This window comes from Pagrus major, chromosome 2, assembly GCF_040436345.1.
Source record: "Pagrus major chromosome 2, Pma_NU_1.0".
In the NCBI taxonomy this organism is placed as follows: domain Eukaryota; kingdom Metazoa; phylum Chordata; class Actinopteri; order Spariformes; family Sparidae; genus Pagrus; species Pagrus major.
This window is the reverse complement of record NC_133216.1, coordinates 30,475,074-30,496,640: the sequence shown is the minus strand read 5'-3', so window position 1 is coordinate 30,496,640 and position 21,567 is coordinate 30,475,074. Positions and strand designations below refer to the sequence as shown.

General features: G+C 38.5%; 1 protein-coding gene across 3 annotated transcripts; it reads left to right on the top strand.

The window, feature by feature from the left end:
* Nucleotides 1-1,747: 1,747 nt before the first annotated feature.
* On the top strand, nucleotides 1,748-20,532 carry LOC141013645 (uncharacterized). 3 transcript variants are annotated; one of them, XM_073487453.1, is made up of 5 exons: nucleotides 1,748-1,835; nucleotides 13,744-13,860; nucleotides 14,182-14,290; nucleotides 18,211-18,268; nucleotides 20,205-20,532. In XM_073487453.1, the coding sequence occupies exons 2-5, from the start codon at nucleotides 13,759-13,761 to the stop codon at nucleotides 20,347-20,349; spliced, it is 414 nt and encodes a 137-aa protein (XP_073343554.1). In that variant the 5' UTR covers nucleotides 1,748-1,835; nucleotides 13,744-13,758; the 3' UTR covers nucleotides 20,350-20,532. The 3 variants fall into 3 exon arrangements, with proteins under 3 accessions (XP_073343554.1, XP_073343545.1, XP_073343537.1); XM_073487444.1 differs by lacking the exon at nucleotides 1,748-1,835 and adding an exon at nucleotides 2,733-2,766; XM_073487436.1 differs by lacking the exon at nucleotides 1,748-1,835 and adding an exon at nucleotides 12,652-12,726.
* The last annotated feature ends 1,035 nt before the right edge of the window (nucleotides 20,533-21,567 follow it).

Below are 21,567 nucleotides of genomic sequence, written 5' to 3'. Positions count from 1 at the left end.
GGAACACCCAACTGCACCCAAGAGCCAATCTTCTGCTGATGATTTTAGGTTTTCCTGAAGAATTTGGAGATAATCCTCCTTCTTCATTATTCCATTTACTTCCTTTAGAGCAGCAGATCCACTGGAAGCAAAACAGCCCCACAGCATAATACTACCAGCACCATGCTGGACAGTAGGTTTGGTGTTGTTGGGGTTAGAGGCCTCACCTTCTCTCCTCAAAACAGATTGCTGCTCATTGTGGCCAAACAACTCAGCTTTTCTTTCATGTGACCACAGAGTTTTCATCCTGAAGGTTTTTTCTTTGTCCATGTGATCAGCAGCAAACTTCAGTCGAGCTTTAAGGTGCCACATCTGGATCAAGAGCTTCTTTCTTCCACAGCAGCCTCTCAGCTCATGTTGGTGTAAAACATACTTGACTGTGCACACTGACACCTGTCTGCCAGCAGCTTCTAATTCATTGCAGACTTGCTCGTTGGTGGTTTTTGGTTGACTCTTGACCATCCTGACCAGTTTTCTGTCAGCAGCAGGTGATAGTTTGTGTTTTCTTCCTGATGTGGCAGTGACACAACTGTGCCATCCACTTTATACTTACAAACAGCTGTTTGTATAGTTGATCTTGGGACCTGTAACTGCTTTGGAATGGCTCCAAGTGATTTTCCTGACTTGTTCAAATCAATAATGTGCTCTTTCAGATCAATGCTGAGCTCCTTAGACTTTCCCATTGTAGTGTTTGTGGCTGAGTCCAGTGGGTGTATCAAACACCAGCTGTTATCAATCAGAATCACTCAGAAGAAGTTAAGAGGCCATGAAGAACTTTTGATTCACACAACTTTCTATAATCACCTAAACTGATCGTTCAAGTTACTGTATGTATATTTATGATCCAGCAGATTTGGTCACATTGTCAGAGGACCTATAATGAATTCATTACTGAACCAAACTTCATGAATGTTTTTGTGACAAAGTAGTTTGTGTTCCACTCATTCATCACAGAAAAATGAGAACTCAAGATGGCCATGATATACATGTTCTTTACAAGTGGATGTCAACTTTTGACCCGGCTGTAACTCTTCAACACTATCACCCAGACACGTTTGCCCTCATTGTCTCTACTAGGAGATCGATTCAGTCGACTATTTTCACTGATTGGTTTATTCGGGGATTGTATTCATACACATCCAATAATTTTAATCGTTCCTGCTTAGTTGGACTCCCACTTCTACGGGAAAACAAGCTTGTTCTGTGTTTCAACAACACCACAGGTGCAATGGGAGCCCTGCAGGATGTTTCATTATGGTTTAAAGTAACCAACGACTTGCTCTTGAATTTGGTTTGGTTCTTAATTATGCAGTTTAGAGGCTGTGGTGACCTTGTCACACTCAAGGCTGGTGTAGACTTTGTGTTTTTATGGATGATTGTTACTGGTGAAGCAAAATGAAATAAGTCATTATTAAAGTAATTTAACTGCACAAAAATGTTGCACTCCATTTAACCTAAATTGGTATTATTATTATCTAATCATTAAATGTAATACAGTATCGATGGTATCTACTGTATGTATGTATGTATGTAGGTTTTATTTTGAAGTTCTGCCCTCTTGTGTCATGTTTTCGTGCATTTTATTTCCTCCCTTTGTCTCTGTTACCCGGCTTTGTGATTGTCTGCCCCTCCCTGATGTGTTTCACCTGTGCCCAATTATCCCTCCCTTGTGTATAGTCTGTGTGCCCCGCTCTTTGTCAGTTGGTCTGTTTGGTTTCCCTGAGCCTGTTCCTGTGTCTCCATGTCCCATCTCCCCATGGTGTGTTCCAGGTTTCTGATTCCTCGTGTTATTCCTGGTTTGTACTTTGTTTGCTTTTGTTTCCTGGATTTCTCTGGTTTTGTTTTTTGCCTTTGCCTGCCTTGTGTTGTTGCCTGTTTTTGTTTTTTTGTTTTTATTTCATGGACTTTTGGTTTTCAGCTTTGTTTAATAGAGCTTGATTTTTGTTTCTTATCTGCCTGCTTGTGTGTCTCATGTTTGGGTCTTTTTTTTTTGACACTCTATGTCTTCAGTTTATATGATGGACAGTGTAATTAGTACAATCTATAGTACGAAGATGGATAATATTGAAAAACAGTTCAGCAGCAAGGTTGACAGCGTGTATGGTTCCCTTGAAAAAATGATGAAAGTTGAACTGAAGAAGTCCGTTTAGGAGATACAAGAAAATATCGACCTGGATATAGGTATCCTAAAGTCGCGGCTGGATTCACTTGAAGAAAAAATACAGACAACTAGTTCCAAACCCTCTGATAAGTTTGACCCTGATGTGTCGATTGTGATACTGGGTCTGGCCTATGATGAAGGGGAAGATTTGAATGGAAAAGTAAGAGAGCTACTGGAGAGTGGTTTGGAGTGTGAACCTGCACCAGAAATTGCTGCAGTGCTGAGAATGCGAGCGAGAGGACCTGGCCCAGGTGTGGTGAAAGTTGCCTTCGCTAATGTGGAGGACAAGGTGGCGGTGCTTAGGTGTAAACAGAGGCTGAAGAGCAATACCCAGTTCAAAAAAGTTTTTCTGAGATCTGCTAAGTCTCTTACAGATCGGATTCTCGAGTTCAACTTTAAAACGCTTCTCCAGGAGATACCAGCTGGAAAAGATTTTTACATCGCGGGAAACGGCCGCCTGATGAAACGGACCTACGCCGAGGTTACAGCGGCTGCTGCCGCCCGAGCAGGCTCCCCGGCAGCAGGTGGGAGAGGCTGAAGAGGAGCCGCCCAGTCTGTAAGCACAGGTGACCCTCCTTGTTTGTCCCTGGTTCACTGGAATATTAATGGTTGGACTAATTTGAACTGTACACTCAGGATTTCATTATTGCAGTCTCTAAACCCTGATATTATTTCATTAAATGAAACACATCTATCACGGGATGATAAGATTGACTTTGAAGGTTACTCCTGGTTTGGTCACAACAGGATGTTGCATAAAAGAGCCAAAAAAGCATCAGGAGGAGTTGGTATTTTAGTTAAGAACTATTTGTTGGACTATTTTAGAATACAAGTAGTGGACAAGTCTATGGACAGCATAATTGGAGTTTAGTTATCTTTTCCTGCTATCTACCACCAGAGGGATCTACAAGAGGACGGGATTCAGTTACTATTTTTACTCATCTGCTGGCCCAGGTTTACTCCTTGGAAGCTGATGCCATTTATTTATGCGGAGACTTTAACAGTCGTATTTCAAATAAAGATGACTGTATTGGGGATATTGATAATGTCCCACCTCGAGTGGCCATAGACCTAAGCATGAACGGTCATGGGGAATCACTCCTTGAATTTCTCAGGGATTGTAATTGCTGTGTCCTAAATGGCAGAATAAATCCTGATACTGACAATTTTACATCTATATCATCAAGAGGAAGAGCAGTGGTGGACTATATAATAACCCCTCATGATTGTTTGGACACTTGTATTGATTTAAAAGTGATAACTCCATCTGAGATTTTGAGCAATAATCCTGTTTGTATTGACCTTATTGGAGAAAAAAGTAGGCTACTGGACCATTCTCTGTTAATGTTTAAATTTAAAATTAATGCTGCTATTGAGTTTTGTTTTTCTGAAACTGATTCTGGGATTAATTTATCTAAAAGACGACCTAGAATATTTCCAGACAACTTTCTTTCATCTAATATGTGTCGTATGGCTTTGTTGGAACTTATTGGTAACTTAGAAGGTCGTGTGATAACACAAAGTAACATTGATAATTGCTATGGATTATTTTGTGATATAATGGATAGGGAAATGAATAAGAACTTATCAAGAAAATCTTTATCTGGCCAGGGAGGAACACATTTCAAAGTGGGTAGGAATAAACCATATTGGAATGCAGAACTCAAAAAACTTCTGAATGACAAGAGACGGGCTGAGAGGGAATTTTTAAAATGTAAAGATCCAGCCATTAGAAAGCAACTTAAAGATCACTACAAGCAGACTCAGTCTAACTTTGATAAGAGAGTCAGATTCTATAAAAGACAGTTTAGAAGAGGACAAGCATTACAACTAGACCGATTGCAAAGTAACAATCCACAACAATTTTGGAAAGAAATTAATAAATTAGGTCCTAAGAAACTCAAGAAAATACCAATGGGGATCTTATTAGATAATGGTGACACTGAAAATAGAAAAGAGCTTGTGCTTGAGAAATGGAAAACAGATTTTGCAAATACATTTTCAGGACATCTTATTCCATCTGGTTTCGATGATCTGTTTTTAAGTAATGTTTGTGATTCAAAATGTATGATGGAGATGGCTATGGATATGCCAGGCTATAGTGTAAATACATTTTTGAATCAGGATATTACTATAGAAGAAGTTAAAAAAGCTTTGGACAAAGTAAAACTAAAGAAAACACCTGGCATAGAAGGTATCCCAAATGAAGCCCTGAAATCTCCATATCTCCTTGAAGTCCTCTTTTGTCTGTTTCAGACATGTTTTGAGTATGGTATAATTCCATCACCATGGTATAAATCTATCATAAAACCTATCCCAAAGTCAGTAAAGAATGATCCCAGAATACCTCTTAATTACAGAGGCATCAGTCTCCTAAATACAGTTTATAAGGTATATTCTAATATACTGAATTATAGGCTTATTCGATATTTGGAAATGAAACAGTGTCTTGTTGATGAGCAGAATGGGTTTAGAAAGTACCGTGCCTGTGTTGACCATATTCATTCAGTGTCAACTATTATTAGAGCCAGAATCGCCACAGGTAAACCCACTTTCTCATGCTTTGTTGATTTCCAAAAGGCATTCGATTGGATTAGATTTGAGATTTACTTGCCTTTAAACTGATGGAAGTAGGGGTGGATGGTAGATTCTACAAAGCTATTCAGAGTCTGTATGGTAGCCCAGTTGCTTGTGTTGAGATCAATGATATGTATACTGATTGGTTTGAAACCTATTTGGCGTGAAACAAGGTGATATTCTTTCTCCAACACTTTTTGCATTGTTTGTGAATGATTTAGCTCTACAGATTAAGAAAAATAATCTGGGTATATGTTTGGATGACATTTATTTAGGTATTTTATTATACGCAGATGATATGATTTTACTGGCAGAATCTGAGTCTGATTTACAAAATATGCTAAATTTGGTTAGTTCTTGGTGTCATAAATGGAGATTGGTGATAAATCAGAGCAAAACACAGATAATGCATTTTAGAAACAAAGGCATGGAAAGAAGTAAACAAAAATTCTATTTTGATTCAGTTGCCTTAGAATATGTTAGCTCATATAAATATTTAGGTTTCTTTTTTGATGAATTTATGACGTTTGAAACTGGTTTTGGGTGCCTTGCTGATTCGGCTGGGAGAGCTTTGGGATCAGTTATTAATAAAATGAAAGTTTGTAATGATTTGGGTTACTTTACATATACTCAGCTGTATAATGCATGCGTCTCTCCCATACTGAATTATGTTGCAGGAATGTGGGGATTTAAAGAGTCCAAAGCTATAGATACTATACAGAATAGAGCTATAAGATGTTTTTTAGGTGTTCATAGATTTGCGCCAATTCCAGCAATAGAGGGAGATATGGGCTGGATTCCAGGATGTGTACAACGAAAATGTGAAATGATTCGACTGTGGAATCGTCTAAACAAAATGGCAGAGGATAGAATAAATAAAAAAGTATTTATATGGAGTAAATTACATAGTTCCCCCTGGTCAAAAGAAATTTACTCCATTTTTGAGGAGGTGGATATGGTGTATATTTACAGGAATAACTTGTATTGTAATGTTAACTCCATTAAAAATAAGCTTCTATTGAAATTTGAAGAGAAATGGTTTGAAAATGTTCTATTAAAACCAAAATTAAGGACACATATGCAGATTAAATCTAACTTTGGACCTGAATTATATGTTACATCACATTTACAGAGAAGTCAAAATCTTTAGTTGCACAGTTGAGATCTGGTATTCTTCCTCTGGCCATTGAGGTTGGTCGATTTAAAAATATTCCCGAGGAGAATAGAATATGTGAAATGTGTGAGCTAGATGAAGTAGAAAGTGAGTCTCATTTCCTTTTATATTGTACAAAGTATGACGATTTGAGAGAGGTATTATTTCATGAAATCTGTGGACAAAACCCTGAAATATTTTGGTGCTCTGATGAGCAGAAGCTGGAGTGGTTGTTTAATTTCAATGTGTTTAAAACTGCTAGCTTTATTTCTCAAGCCTGGAAAGAAGACAAGTAAATTTGTTTAATTAATTTTTTGATGATTTCTCTTGAACCTTGGCATTGTCTTCCCTTTCTTTTTTTTTTTTTCTTTAGATAATGGTTTTGAACCCCTGTTTGTTTTCTTACTTCTTTGATGTGCTGATGATGTGCTCTGGATCCGGTTTGTTTTCTTGGTGTCTTATAAGCCCATGCGGGCTGGGCATACAAGTATGCATGACACAATAATAAACGTCATTCATTCATTCATTCATTCATTCATTCATTCATTCATTTATTCTATAGACCTAACTAGACCTAACCTTCAGGACCAATCAGTACCAAATCGAGTTTCTATATTCATGCATTTATACATACAGTAAGGAGCAGCCACATATGAAAACTAATTGGTTACATTTCTAAATGTCACAATTAACAGGTTCATCAAACATCATTTGTAAGTATATTTTTTCATGCTGTAATGAAGACAACACTTCCTGTAACCACAATTTGAGAGCAGAGGATGTGTCTGAACTTCACCTCTTCATGTATAGACCTCTTTCACAGCAGACATTATGGCTTGTCATGGAGGAAAAGCACAGGTGTAGTTAATTACCTTATGGATTATGATGATATTGATGAAATTTGTATCACATATGTTTTGAAAAAGGCCGGTCAGTAAACATGCTTAAAGAAAAAGTACACACAGAAATGAAAATTCAGTCATTATCCACTTAGGTCCATGCTGATGGAAAGTCAGGTGAAGTTTCATAGTCCACAAAACATTTCTGGAGCTTCACAGCAAAACAGTGTTGCAGCATTCTGCTAAACAACTGAAGTAGCTGGAGACTTGTTTTAAAATGTAAAAAACAACTGGAAAAAAAACTAAAAACATAAAATGGCTCCGTGCAGCTAATCCAGCATAAGATTTCAAAAGCCCCTGGATCCCACAATGATTTGAAAAGACAACATTTACACCCTATTTAAGCAGAAATCTTCACTGTAGCTAGTAAACTAAAAGTGCTCTCCCCATCTGATGTGGGTGCACAACCAACTCCATGTTGAGGGTGTAAATACCATCTCTTTCAAATTCATTTGGGATTGCAGGTCTTCTAAAGACTTGGATTACACTGGGCAAACTGTATGGAGCCATTTTATGTCCCCAGCTACTTCAGTTGTTTATGAGAATACTGCAATGCTGTTTTGCTGTGAAGCTCCAGAAATGTTTTGTGGACTACGAAACTTCACCTGACTTTCCATTAGCATGGGGGGAGGAGATGAAGTCTTTTCCTCTATATGCAACCAATTTCCTGTGAGAGTTTGTTAATGTACACTGAGTTCAGGTGGTACTAATCCAAATATGGTTATCAGTGTGTTAAAGGAGAAATATGACACATATGAAGCACATTGTGCAAATGATGCCTTTTAATTATTACATACAGCAGACTGAGAGGACACAACAAAAAAACATCCCCAATGGAATGAGGCAAGTACAGCCAGGACATTGACGTATTCCTCAAAAGGGTGTATTTTAACCTAAACCTTTAAACTCCATTATGAAAAGTCAGTCAGAAGGCTGAAGCCTCATATTAGCTTTAGAGAAACACACAAAATTGAGATAATTTTTTAAGGGAGTCTGGCGACTTTCTCCATGGGTGACAAAGAAGTAGAAGTAGAAGTAGAAGTAGTAACCTATACTGGTTACTGTTTAGTGTATTGGTAAAATGTGACATGTTTAGAATTAATAAAATATTGTCTTCTTTCATAAATTGAGTGTAAATGGTGAAATCAGTGTAAACAGTGTGCTCAAACAGCTGCTAAATGGTGGCAGGTAAGACGCACAGGAGTAGACAGGCTGGTACAGCCATGCTGCCACAAACTGACACTTTTTACAAGGAAACAAACAACTTCATGTTTTGATTTAATGCTGAATTTACAAGAAGACACAAATGTTTTTTAGAATTTGTTGTAGCCGTTTCACAAAGTTTGTTAAGTTTCTCCTCACTCAACAACTCTTAAAATCACACCATTTGTTAAGGGAGTCTGATGATATTGTGGTTACTAATTCAATGGTTGGATCAGTTGAAACAGACAGTGTGTTCACACAGCTGCTGCTAACATCGGCAGGTAAGGCGAGCCCAAACATATCATTTACAGTACAGTGAAGCACATGGAGCTCAGACAGTGTGAGCCGTTCTGCCTGTTGTTGTGGCTTCTTGTTGTTTTGTGGGGGACGTCAGCTGAGTGGGCGGTCCTTCAATGTGGCCTATGACACGTGACCACCTCTGAATGTGGTCTGATTGATTGGATCTCAGGTGTATCCTCAGTGTGCCTTGGAGGCAAGGGCGTAGGTTTGGTCTCAGCTTTGGTAGTGACATTACCAGGGGTGGACTGGGACAAAAATTCAGCTCTGGCATTTTCTGTCCAGACCAGCCCACTATATTATCAGCGGACACCACGAAGAAGTCCACAAATCTCGTGGCGTCCTTTCTCACACATACTACAAAGGAGAGTCATATTCCTTGATAGCAGTTAACAAATAAAGCACGTAGCTATGAACTCAAGGACTAAAACTGACAGCTATAGCAATCAACCAATCAATCTTTGTTCATTATAGTGTCAAATCACAACAGAAGTTATGTTATGACCAGGGGTGGGACGAGACTAATGGGAAGAACCCAAAACCAGAGACGGGGTGGAGTTTTTCTCACATCATTACTTACATTTGCACAACAGTTGGTGCATTTCTCAAAACAATTAGTACAAACTGCAAAACCTTGTTGATAACCTGCAAAAGCATGTCACATGCTCAAAATAGAGGTCATTCCTCAAAACCAAGTATTCCTATCAATGAAAGTGTGTGTGTCATAAAAAAAAGTCCTGACACCATCATTTATGAACAAGGTAGTCAAATGGCTTTGTCGTGTTTTCATTAGGACACTTTACTAGTGTTTCCCAATGCAAAAAAGCCAGATCTTTGTGACCTGAAAATGCTCAAGACTATACACTAACACTATACACAGCCATTTGAAAACTACAGTAAAAGTAACACATTTACACACAAATTATACCTATTAGATAGTTATCACCTCAGTAAACAATAAATGAATTGAAAGATTACAATAAATTCAATGGTAAATATTGCAAATTAAACTTATTATTTGCTACAGGTTTACTTGTGTTTTGTATCTCTGTTTACAGCTCATCAGGCCACGTGAATGTTTACTGTTGCTATGGCAACAAGAGACCGCTGACGTTAGCATCTGTTAGCTAGCGTAGCTAAATCATCTGAACAATAATAACCCATAATATCACAATTCGGCGTATTTGAACAAAATCAACCACAACTACCAACAGTCACAGCCCTTTAACTCTGGGCTGATGTGCTGCCACATGTTAGATTGTCAAAGTTAGAAAATAACGACTTCAGTCCCTGAGGAGCTGCGTTAGCATTAGCGGCAGCTACGTTAGCATTAGCGGCAGCTGCATTCATCAGTATGTTATTGAGGTCGCATCACATTCAATGTAAAAACGTTTTTTTACTTTGTTTTGGACATGTCTCAAACATTTAGCCGAGCCAGCCCCAGGCTGACGGTACTGACCCTGTCTGCCTCCACTCGCTCATCATCGTCAGGTCCTCCTCCCTCGTCTCCCGGCGCAGCAGCACCTGTGGCTGCTGGCGGGTCGGTGTCACTGGTCCCGGCACCAAAAAGCTCCGTCAACTTCGCACATTTAGCAGCCTCCACCTCCAGAGACTTCAACTTTTTAATCGCTGTTTCTCAGCTGTTTCTTCCTCTTATCCATTTCAAGTAGCGGACACAGTTTGGAAGATGCTCACTACTACCACTCACTAACGTTACTACTGGCTCAGCAGCAGACAAATATTGGTAGTGACTATTTTGCAATCCTCGAACATTGGTTGTGACATGTCACGACCATCTATATAGAAACCTACACCCATGCTTGGAGGTGTTCACACCTGTACTTAGAGCTGTCCACCTGTGATCAGTTCATTCAGGATGGATGTTGATACCAGGTCACTCTCCCCTATTACCTCTAATGTTTAAAATATGTTTTGGTTCGTTTCATGTGGCAAACAAGTGCAGGACATCCTTTTAAGTGTTATCATTTTCTAATATTCATTAATGCCAAACTGAAAGTGTCTGTATTGATACTGCACCTTTCTGTTTCTTCACTTTATTATTTTTCAAACCTTGGATTACATGTCCTTGATCACTTGTAAATCTTCTCTCTTTGGTTTATGTGATTGCTTTATGATTTGTCACACTGAAATAATCCACTTAGCTGCCACTAGACAGCAGCATTGATCTGTAGTTAAACCCACTTTAGCAGCTTCATCAGACATCCACTTTACTCACTGTGTAGTTCTAATCTTCCTCTGTATAATCCCATTGATGTAATCCATTCTGGTCATATGAAGGGATTTGAAGACGCTGCACTTCCATGATAGCCAGTTTGTGTTAGTCTTGTTAAAAGAGACATTTTTCATGTGCAGAAAACATCTTAATCCCATCTGGGTATGGATCTGTCACTTTTGGAGCTGCTCAGGTCTTGAATAATTGGTCAGTAGCTTAGAAAGTAGTGCTTTAAAGGTCCACTGTGTAGGATTTAGAGGCCTCTAGTGGTGAAGCTGCAGATTGCAATCATAGAATACCCCTTCACTTTGCCCCCCTTTCCAAGCTTGTATAAGAACCTACATATGGTGGCCTTTACTTGAACATGACAAAAGAGAATGGTCCTCTCTAGAGTCAGTGTTTGGTTTGTCCATTCTGGGCTAATGTAGAACATGGCGGCGCAACATGGACGACTCTGTAGAAGAGGACATGCTCCCTCTGCAGATATAAAAGGCTCATTGTAAGGTACCAAAAACACAGCAATTCATAGTCTCAGGTGGTTATACACTATTGAGAACATGATTATAATATTATTTTCTTTTTATAAATATTATTTCCTTTCTGCAAAAAGAATCCCCCAAATCCTACACACTGGACCTTTTTAAAGGTAGAGCTTTAAAAAAATGTTGAGTCTGAGTTATGTATATATATGATGTCGACTACAGCAGCATTTTGCTGCCACCATGGCAAAATTTGTTCAGTTTCTCATTAAAACAAGATACTTTTCTCCTTTTAAACAACATATTTTTCCCGTTATTATGACCTATTTTATTATTATTACTAGATTCCAAATTGTTTTTGTTTGTTTTTTTTTTACAATAAACCTTTCTTGTTGTGACAATGTATCACCTTATCTTGTAATATCACAAATCTTTCTCATAATGACATTATAAATTGGTATGTTGTTCATGAAGCTTCATGAAGCTGCAGGTGTTGCAGGTCATGGGTGTGGTCTGTTGTGTCTTTAATGCGATATGCTTCTTCTTCATCAGCAACAGTTGTTATGTGAATAAGGAGAGTAGGAACTGGTTTAGAAAAAAGCCTTTTTGATGAATGCTTTGAAAATCTTTACTGGAAAGATTGGTCTGATTAGCTTCCTTAGGAGAGGTCTGTGGACAGTGATGCAAAAATTGTAAGATTAAAGTCTCCTAACAGCAGAGATTCAGGTCACCTTACAGCTACAAAACTGACAAGTGAAAATGAAAAAAAAAAATGAAATAGGCCTAATAATAGCAGTGAATGAATAAAATGGCTGTGTCTCTTTCACTGTATCTTTGACAACTAAAAGCAACATTTATTCTATAGAGTGGTGTAGTCTGTAGTTCGGTTAGCATTTATGAACTTCCAGTTCCCTCGTTTCGCGGTCAGTGGGTTTTTTGAATTGCTTTTCAGTTAAATGTGTGAAATAAGGTGCGTGGTTACCACAGGCTGAATATACATGTTTTGTTCTACGACATAAAATACATCATCATCCATCTTTACAGGCCCACTTGATTTACAAACTATTCTAACTCTGACTTTATAACCTGTACATTGATCAGTTTATAGAAAACCTGTATAGAAATTGTGTAGTAAGGCTTAGTGGTGGTGATGTTTAAGTCATGTGGCCGTGATTTAGCCTGTTTGTAGCCTAACATTAGCTTTGTACTGCTACAGATTACATTTTTCGCTTCAAACATCACAAAGAGGTGTTCATCTGTGAAGATTATCTTGATGAACAAAACATGTAAGTATCACAAACTTGCGTTTGTCACAGAGATTATTTTCAGAGATATTCAAAAATCCCATTCAAAAATCCCACAGAGGGAACACGGGCGATGCCAACTTCCGGGTTACCTTTCAAAAACACGTCCTCCCTACACCATTCCATTATGGGTAGGATAATAATTCTTATGAATGTGTTTTGCAGTCTTATGCAACATGCAGTCATTCTTCAATGTTTTTTAATGCTTCCTGAAATTACAAGGGGCGTTTGAATGCAGCATTTGCCCATACACGCTAGAGCTCGAGCGCTGCTCTGACCGTTAAACTCGTCCGAGTGACGCAGACAGTCAACCGTCATGTCGCCATCAGTTTAATGAATACATGAAACATTCAGCTCCTGCACACAGACCTTGGAGGCCGTGTAAGTAGAGGTTTGCTGTCGTTGCTTTTAAAAATCCTCGCTAATTGCAGTTGGTTAATATATTAGCATCTAGGTTGGCGGCTAGCTTATCTGCTAACTTACCATTTAGTTTTTATTAGTTTACTTTAGCTGTATATTAGCTAGCTTGTTAGCTGAATGCCAACAGCAGGATAAACTATTTAATGCTAAGCTTATGAGCTTCGTGGCTGACAGGTTGGTTGATAACATGATATTTAGCAATTGAAGACCAGTTGCCAACGTTATATTAATGTACTCACAATTAGGGCTGAACCAACCACCATAAAAGACATGATAGTCTAGATGGTTTTACTACCTATCATAACTAACCCTAGACAGAAAGATTACCATATGACGTGATGCCTCTAGCTATATACTGTACTATCCTGCAACTCGAGAATAATAATGTTTGTGATGGTGTAAACAATAATGTACAGCCTTTTATTAGTTATTTATTATTATTTAGCAGTGTTATTAGTCAATAGATGCCATTAACTGTGTATATCAGTCACAGTTATGTCAAGTCAATTTTATTTTTTATAGCTCAAGATCACAAAGAGCCTCAAGGGGCTTCAAATAAAACAATTAAAGAGGAAAACATGGAAGAACCTCAGGAGCGATCCCTTTTACAGGATGGACTATTGATAGATTGTTATCAAGAGTAAAGAATATGGAGGACGTTTAGTACCTTCAGGTGTCACCAAACATATAAGTCCTGAGCCACACACCTTCGCTCCACAGTGGAGCCCGATGCCATATTCGCACAGGACTGGGATTACCTGGGGACCTTCAGTAGTTTGTAATAATTGCAGAGGAAATCTATGATCTGATCCCATGCGAATCTGCCATGTCTACCATATTTGCTATTTGCTGTGCTATATTATATGCTATTTTAGCACAAACTATACTGTAGCACTCTGTGGTGGTAGTGAGAGACAAACAGACCTCTGTGATTAACAAACTGTCATTCGGTTGTCTAATTTTATTTTTCATTTGCAGAAACAAGACTTCACAATGAAAGAAGCAACAGCGATGGCAGGAAAACTGATCGCACCAGAGTTCAACAAGAGGGCAGTGAACAACAACGAGGGCCCTAAACAGACAACATCACAAGAGGTAAGCATCGCTGCTGTTAGCCTCTTCTTTCAAGAGGGCGACCTTATTAAGTCATTCACAAGAAAAAGCTCTTTTTTATTCAAGATGAAATGAGGTCCAATAGAATCAATGACAATTTGGAAAGTAGAGTATAATAGATACTGAGAGGGAAATGTGGTGAAATGACCTGCTGGGTTTCTGCTAGTTTCCCTCTAATTTAGTTAAAAATATGCTGGTTAAAGTAGTGTTTGTGGTGGAAATGGTGCAGAATTTTTACAGTTGTTGTATAGATAGATAAATACATTTTTCAAGACATAAATGTTCTTTTCCTCATTGCAATAGATGGAACATACACCCGCAAATCAAGACAGATCTCCACCGAAAAAGAAAAAACCTCCCTCTAAACCATCCACTTTTGAGTCAGCAGATTTAATTGAAGCTTCAGCTGCAGGTATGTGCAGTGTCATACTGCTCTTCACACAAAATACTGTGCTTGTCTCATAGTTGAATCGGACAATTATATTTTAGCCTACAAATACATATAGTACCGTGAGGCTGTGTCCATGCAAATTTCTTCTCGAACTTTGACAAAAAATAACTATTGTTATTTTATGTTAAAGTAAATGAAAGCAGCAACAGAGAAACTGTGCTGTTCACACTGCTAGAAACATAACCGCACTACAAGTTAGAATGAAGTGACCCTTTAGCTAAAGTTGCCTGTGAAAGGTGCGAAAGACAAACAATGACAAGTGTCTTGAATTTGAACGTCTTGTAAAAGCATTCTGTGAGGTGAAAAGTTTGATTCTTAACTGTTGCTGATGTCTGTTTTCTGCTTTTCACTCCTCTGTGTCACTTCTTTGTGTCACTGTCTTTGTCAGTTCAAATTAATAAAATATTGGAAAAATAATTCAATGAAACGACAATTAAGGATGGGTATTGTAAGGATATTATTGATACTACCACTCTTATTTATACTCCTTACTGGTTTGGTTCTTTATCAATACTCAATAACAATAATAACCAGGGATGTCCCGATTGCGGGATCGGGATCGGGGCCGATATGGGCATTTTTTCACTGATCGGGATCGGCAATTTTGAACGTGGACCCAAGCCCGATTATTTTTACGTCAGCTGTCGTCAACGGAGCACAATTTGTGGCAGAATGCAGTCGTGCTCGTAACGTTAGTCTGGAGAACCTGTGGATAAAATGTCTGCAGTGTGGAAATATTTCAAATTAGAAAGCGAAAGCGAAAGCAGTCCAACGGCAACACGTAACATCTGCAATACGGCCGTTTCGCGAGCTGGTAACAAAAGAGCTGCATTTAATACTACACATTTGATACGGCACATAAACAAAAACATGAGTTCACTCAAGCAACACAGGCAAAGGAACCGAAGCAACAAACACTCGTGGATACTTTCAAAAGGAAAGAGAAATATCCTCGAGTCAGCGACATGGCCACAAATATTACAGAGAAGGTCACTGAATTCATCGCTCTGGATAACCAGCCCACCTCTGTGGTAGAAGATCAGGGTTTAGTTACTGACTTTGTTTACTTGTTGTTTTTGTTAAAAAAAAAAAAAAACTAATGAAAACCAATGTTGCAATAGGATATGCAGAATAAGAAAGAGCCATATGAAAGTATTTACTGTGTTTCAACAAAATAAAAAAAGCTATTAAGAACAGCTTGGATGCAGGTGATTTTTTTCTTAATGCAGCTGTATTATCTAAGAAAATATTAGTTAGGGCTAAGTATCGGATCGGGACTTGGTATCGGCAGATACTAAATATTAAATGACTCAGATCGGGATTGGGGTAAAAAAAACCTGATCGGGACATCCCTAATAATAACAAAATAAATAATTAAAAAAAAGATGTGTGTATATATATATATATATATATATATATATATATATATATATATGTATATATATATATATATATATATATATATATATATATATATATATATATATATATATATATACATATATGTGTGTGTGTGTATATAAATATATATATGTATATAAATATATATATGTGTATATATATACACACACACACACACACACACACACACACTGAACAAAAATATAAATGCAACACTTTTGTTTTTGCTCCCATTTTTCATGAGCTGAACTCAAAGATCTAAAACTTTTTCTATACACACAAAAGACCATTTCCCTCAAATACTGTTCACAAATCTGTCTAAATCTGTGTTAGTGAGCACTTCTCCTTTGCCGAGATAATCCATCCCACCTCACAGGTGTGGCATATCAAGATGCTGATTAGACAGCATGATTATTGCACAGGTGTGCCTTAGGCTGGCCACAATAAAAGGCCTCTCTGAAATGTGCAGTTTCATCACACAGCACAATGCCACAGATGTCGCAAGTTTTGAGGGAGCGTGCAATTGGCATGCTGACTGCAGGAATGTCCACCAGAGCTGTTGCCCGTGAATTGAATGTTCATTTCTCTACCCTAAGCCATCTCCAAAGACGTTTCAGACAATTTGGCAGTACATCCAACCGGCCTCACAACCGCAGACCTCGTGTAACCACACCAGCCCAGGACCTCCACATCCAGCATGTTCACCTCCAAGATCGTCTGAGACCAGCCACCCGGACAGCTGCTGCAACAATCGGTTTGCATAACCAAAGAATTTCTGCACAAACTGTCAGAAACCGTCTCAGGGAAGCTCATCTGCATGCTCGTCGTCCTCATCGGGGTCTCGACCTGACTGCAGTTCGTCGTCGTAACCGACTTGAGTGGGCAAATGCTCACATTCGATGGCGTCTGGCACGTTGGAGAGGTGTTCTCTTCACGGATGAATCCCGGTTGTCACTGTTCGGGGCAGATGGCAGACAGCGTGTGTGGCGTCGTGTGGGTGAGCGGTTTGCTGATGTCAACGTTGTGGATCGACTGGCCCATGGTGGCGGTGGGGTTATGGCCCATTGTTGTGCCATTCATCCACGACCATCACCTCATGTTGCAGCATGATGATGCACGGCCCCATGTTGCAAGGATCTGTACATCCCAGTTCTTGCATGGCCAGCATACTCACCGGACATGTCACCCATTGAGTATGTTTGGGATGCTCTGGATCGGCGTATACGACAGCGTGTTCCAGTTCCTGCCAATATCCAGCAACTTCGCACAGCCAGTGAAGAGGAGTGGACCAACATTCCACAGGCCACAATCAACAACCTGATCAACTCTATGCGAAGGAGATGTGTTGCACTGCGTGAGGCAAATGGTGGTCACACTAGATACTGACTGGTTTTCTGACCCCCCCCAGACCCCCCCAATAAAGCAAAACTGCACATTTCAGAGAGGCCTTTTATTGTGGCCAGCCTAAGGCACACCTGTGCAATATTCACGCTGTCTAATCAGCATCTTGATATGCCACACCTGTGAGGTGGGATGGATTATCTCGGCAAAGGAGAAGTGCTCACTAACACAGATTTAGACAGATTTGTGAACAATATTTGAGGGAAATGGTCTTTTGTGTATATAGAAAATGTTTTAGATCTTTGAGTTCAGCTCATGAAAAATGGGAACAAAAACAAAAGTGTTGCGTTTATATTTTTGTTCAGTGTATCTATCTATCTATCTATCTATCTATCTATCTATATATATATATATACCCCGTATATAAAAATAATAAATTCAGAACAGGAATAGAATTGAATGTTTAAATATTGTTTCTAGAGCAACGGCAGTAATATTTACAACAGCAAAATCACTGCAACTTCAGTTATATTATTCGAGCATACCAGTAGCTTTTCTGGTACAATTCTTCTCAATAGCCAAGCTGCTGAGCGTGCTGTGCTTGTGTAAAACATAGGGACGGTGGATGAGAGAATGTGGACACAGCAGAATAAAATATCGCTTTCAATATGTTTATACCTGTTGAACAGGTGTATTGATTAAGTATTGGCTTTATACTCAAAAAGGTGTTATTGCCCACAGTAACAAGCATTGTTGTAAACAACTTGAGCAAACTTTTTTTGTGTTATCTTTGTGTTATCTTTTCCTGGTTCACTTAACTGTCTCCACCACCGCCTATCTGCTCTGCTGATTACAGTGTGTGTGTGTTTGTGTATTTGGAGGAACTCAGCAGAGGAGAAGCAGCAGTGTGATAACACATTAAACCAAAATGATAAAAAGTACCGATTAAAGAACTGATAACGTCTGAGCTTATCAAAAATATGGTGTTACATAATTTAGCCCTTGGGCCCTTTAAATATGGAGTTTGGTACCCATCGCTAATGACACTTCAGTCTGATTGTCAAGCTAAGATATATCTATCTATATCTGCCACTGAGTGAATTTGCAGCATTCCTCTTGTTGTTTTCTTTCTGTTATAGGGTTCAATTGTTGTGGAGAGGTCCGCATGCTGTTGTCAACATTTGTTGAAGTGTTAAGGTAGGTCATATGTAAAGAACTACATAAGACGCACTACACAAAATATGCTTTAAAAAAAAGCATTATGAGCTTTCCATCCCATCTGAACATGATGCCAATAAAACATTGAAGAACTGCAGGAAATTGGACACCTCTTCTAGTGTCTGGCTTAAATATACAGGAATGGCCACTAGGCCTGCACGATATGAGGAAAATCTGCGATGTGCGATAACACTGTTCAATATTGCGATGACGATATAACTTGCGATAAATAAACAAATATTGAAGTTTGCATATTATTAACTATACAGTTAACAATAGTGTTTCCGCATTAATAGGTACACTGCTAAAATAGACCCCAAACATTGAATAGCCAATGCCCACTGAATAAAGAATGAAATAAATTATTTCGAACATGCTTTTATTGAACAAACTGCACATGAATACCCAACCAATTAAGCAGAACATTAATTTAAATAAGACATTATAACTATATGAAATAAAAGTTTAATTTCCCCTGCTCCCTTTAAACTATTTTCTTGCAAACTCAACCAAAACATCTCTTACCATGCAGAGTTGAAATGAATAAAAAATCCAGGGGGAAACAACTTAAATAATTAAATAAATATAAATTAAACATGGCACTTTAAATTACCTGTAATATCTCTCATCACAATCATCAAGGCCCTTGACTCTGCCTAACAAGGTGCAGAGATCTATAGTATGAGGGACAAAACTGAAATAGAGTAGGGCCAGCCCACTAAATCAAGAGAAAATAAAATCAGGAAAAAATATCTACCCGTTAGGGCAAGTTACAACCTTAGTTATTCCCTTAACACAAGTTCTTGGCCAAGAAAACCAGCATGTTAACTTTGTTAGGTTGTTACCACATTCCCAGATGTGCTGATGTGCTCACACAGTACCTGTCTTTGTAACACGTTGTAACAGTCAGTTATTTAATGTAGCGGCACTAGGTGGCGCCTCCTTTTGTTTAGTGGGTAATGTAACCTGTACGATGAAGAAGAGCAGGTGTACTTCCGCTCCTCATGAGAAAGGATAACGCTAACAGAGCGAAGACTTCCCTTTTTATTTTGTCTTTATTTTGTGAAGTGTTGGTAGAAGAACCTCGGCCTGTGTTCATTTGCATGTATGCCTGTAACATTAGTGCCGTAGAGACCTGGCATGGTATGATCAGTGTTATGAATAAAAGTGCCGTGCGGAAACCCCCACATGTTGCCTGCCGTCTCTTGAGTAACCGGAGCAACCGCACTAAAGTGGACCATCACCTTCCCCTTCACCAGCCCACGTTACAACGTCGTCTCTCCTGAATCCAAAATAAGTTCATATAGCAGAAGTGCTGTTTCTTTTCACCACAAGGCCTTCGTCGACCATTTTCATCGCTTTTTTCTCCTCCCTCAGCCATCATAACCTGGCAATCACCACCAAACTGATGCCGATTAATTTTGTCAGGGTAGCTAATGGCTAGCTGGGGCTTCATCTGATTGGCCTTTGTAAACAGGGCTCCGTCTGATAGGCTAAATGTTGGCATGCTCATGGCGCATGTAAACAAAATGATTTTTCTTATTCATCGCGTGTCAGGCAGTCTTTTGCGATGTGTTTATCGCACATGTTCATATCGCGATGACGATGAAAATTCGATTTATCGGGCAGCCCTAATGGCCACACACTTGTAACTGAGATGCACCCAATTTTCCTCCTGAAGAAGAAAAAGATGGTGATACTGGACACGTCATTTAATGACACAAGTCAAGTTTTTCAACAGGGTTCCTCTAAAAACAAATGACAAATAATGTGCTTCACACTTAAAACCTGTTGGTCACTGAGACCACTCAGAAGCTCAGTACACATTCACACATGCTTTAAAAAACAAACAAAAAAAAAACTCATATTGTCATAGACTCACGTCTTAAATGTGGATATTTGTGGTTTGTTGCAGTGAGAGAGCTGCAGCAGATACCTCCCAGATGAAGAAACTGGAGGGCATGTTGGCAAAAGCGCAAAACCTTGAGTTCTACCTTAAAGAGAAGAAAAGCCATCTAAGGCAAACATTGGCTCTAATTTCTGACAAACTGCAGGGTTAAGTCTGCTGCAAGGACTTCATACAGGTAGTAAAACAGACCGCTTTATGTTCCTGGGGAATGGCTTTCTTTTGCTTTCTTGTTGTACTGTACATGTGCCTTCTGCAGTTCATATCTTAGTCATATTAACTAATATTCTATGAAAATGTTACATTTAGAGTACAGCTTCATACAATGTGACCTTGCTTTGACTGTAAACTGAATATATGTTTCCTGCTATGTGTTTTTTTAGTTATGAGCTCATTTTGAATAGGATGTTAATTACTCTTCTCCAAATCTCAACACACTTTGATTCTTCATAGTAGGCTTATATTTTGTGATGTATCCTTAATATAACTCAATGATTTGTATTTTTTTCTAAACGAAAGGTCAGTATGCACAAATGAATGTTTTACTGTTCATAAATAATTAGTGCTCAATAAGTACTATATATGTTCTTGTTGTGTATGAAAGAAGTGTAAGTACACTTACCCATATCCCAAACTAACTAAACTAAAGGAAAAGAAAGTTTTGTGGCTTTACATTCAGCTTGTGTTCTGAAATGGAATTAAAGCAGTACTAAGACAAATGACTGGCCAGCAGAGGGTGTAAGTGTGCCACACAGTAAAAGTTGTGTTGTATAATGTCTACCTTGAGTTGGCAAGCAAACATTACTTACCACAACAATAATTACTACAAGGAGGAAATGAGTGCACATAGAGCAGATGCTTAAGTACAGATTTTTATTGAAGTATTCATAGTCTTTACTTACAAATATACATTTTCAATAAGTCCTTCACTAGTCACTCATTAGAACAACACATTAGCGTAGGTTCCTCCAACATGTGGCACCCTGTGCCAAAGTATACCATTCTGCTTCAGTTTTGGTTCTTACAAAAGAGGATGTCATAAAAAGAGTCTTTGCTGAACTTGCACATTTCCTGTTGTGTAAAACTTCTTTATTGTAGTCACAGTGTGTGTACCGGGTAGCAATTGCATTTGAAAAACAGAAATTTTCTTCATTTTATCCCGATGCCCTCAGTTTCAGCCACTCAGCCTGTATCTTAAAACGTAAATATATTTGAATTGAAATATTAAAAACAATGAAAAACAAAAAAAAAACATATTTACAACAGGGCATGTTTTCAAAAGGTTTCCAGCATAGCACAACATCAATATAATAATACAACATTTTTCTTTTTAGCATTTTTTTTTAGCATTTTTGCTAACACGTTCAAGCAA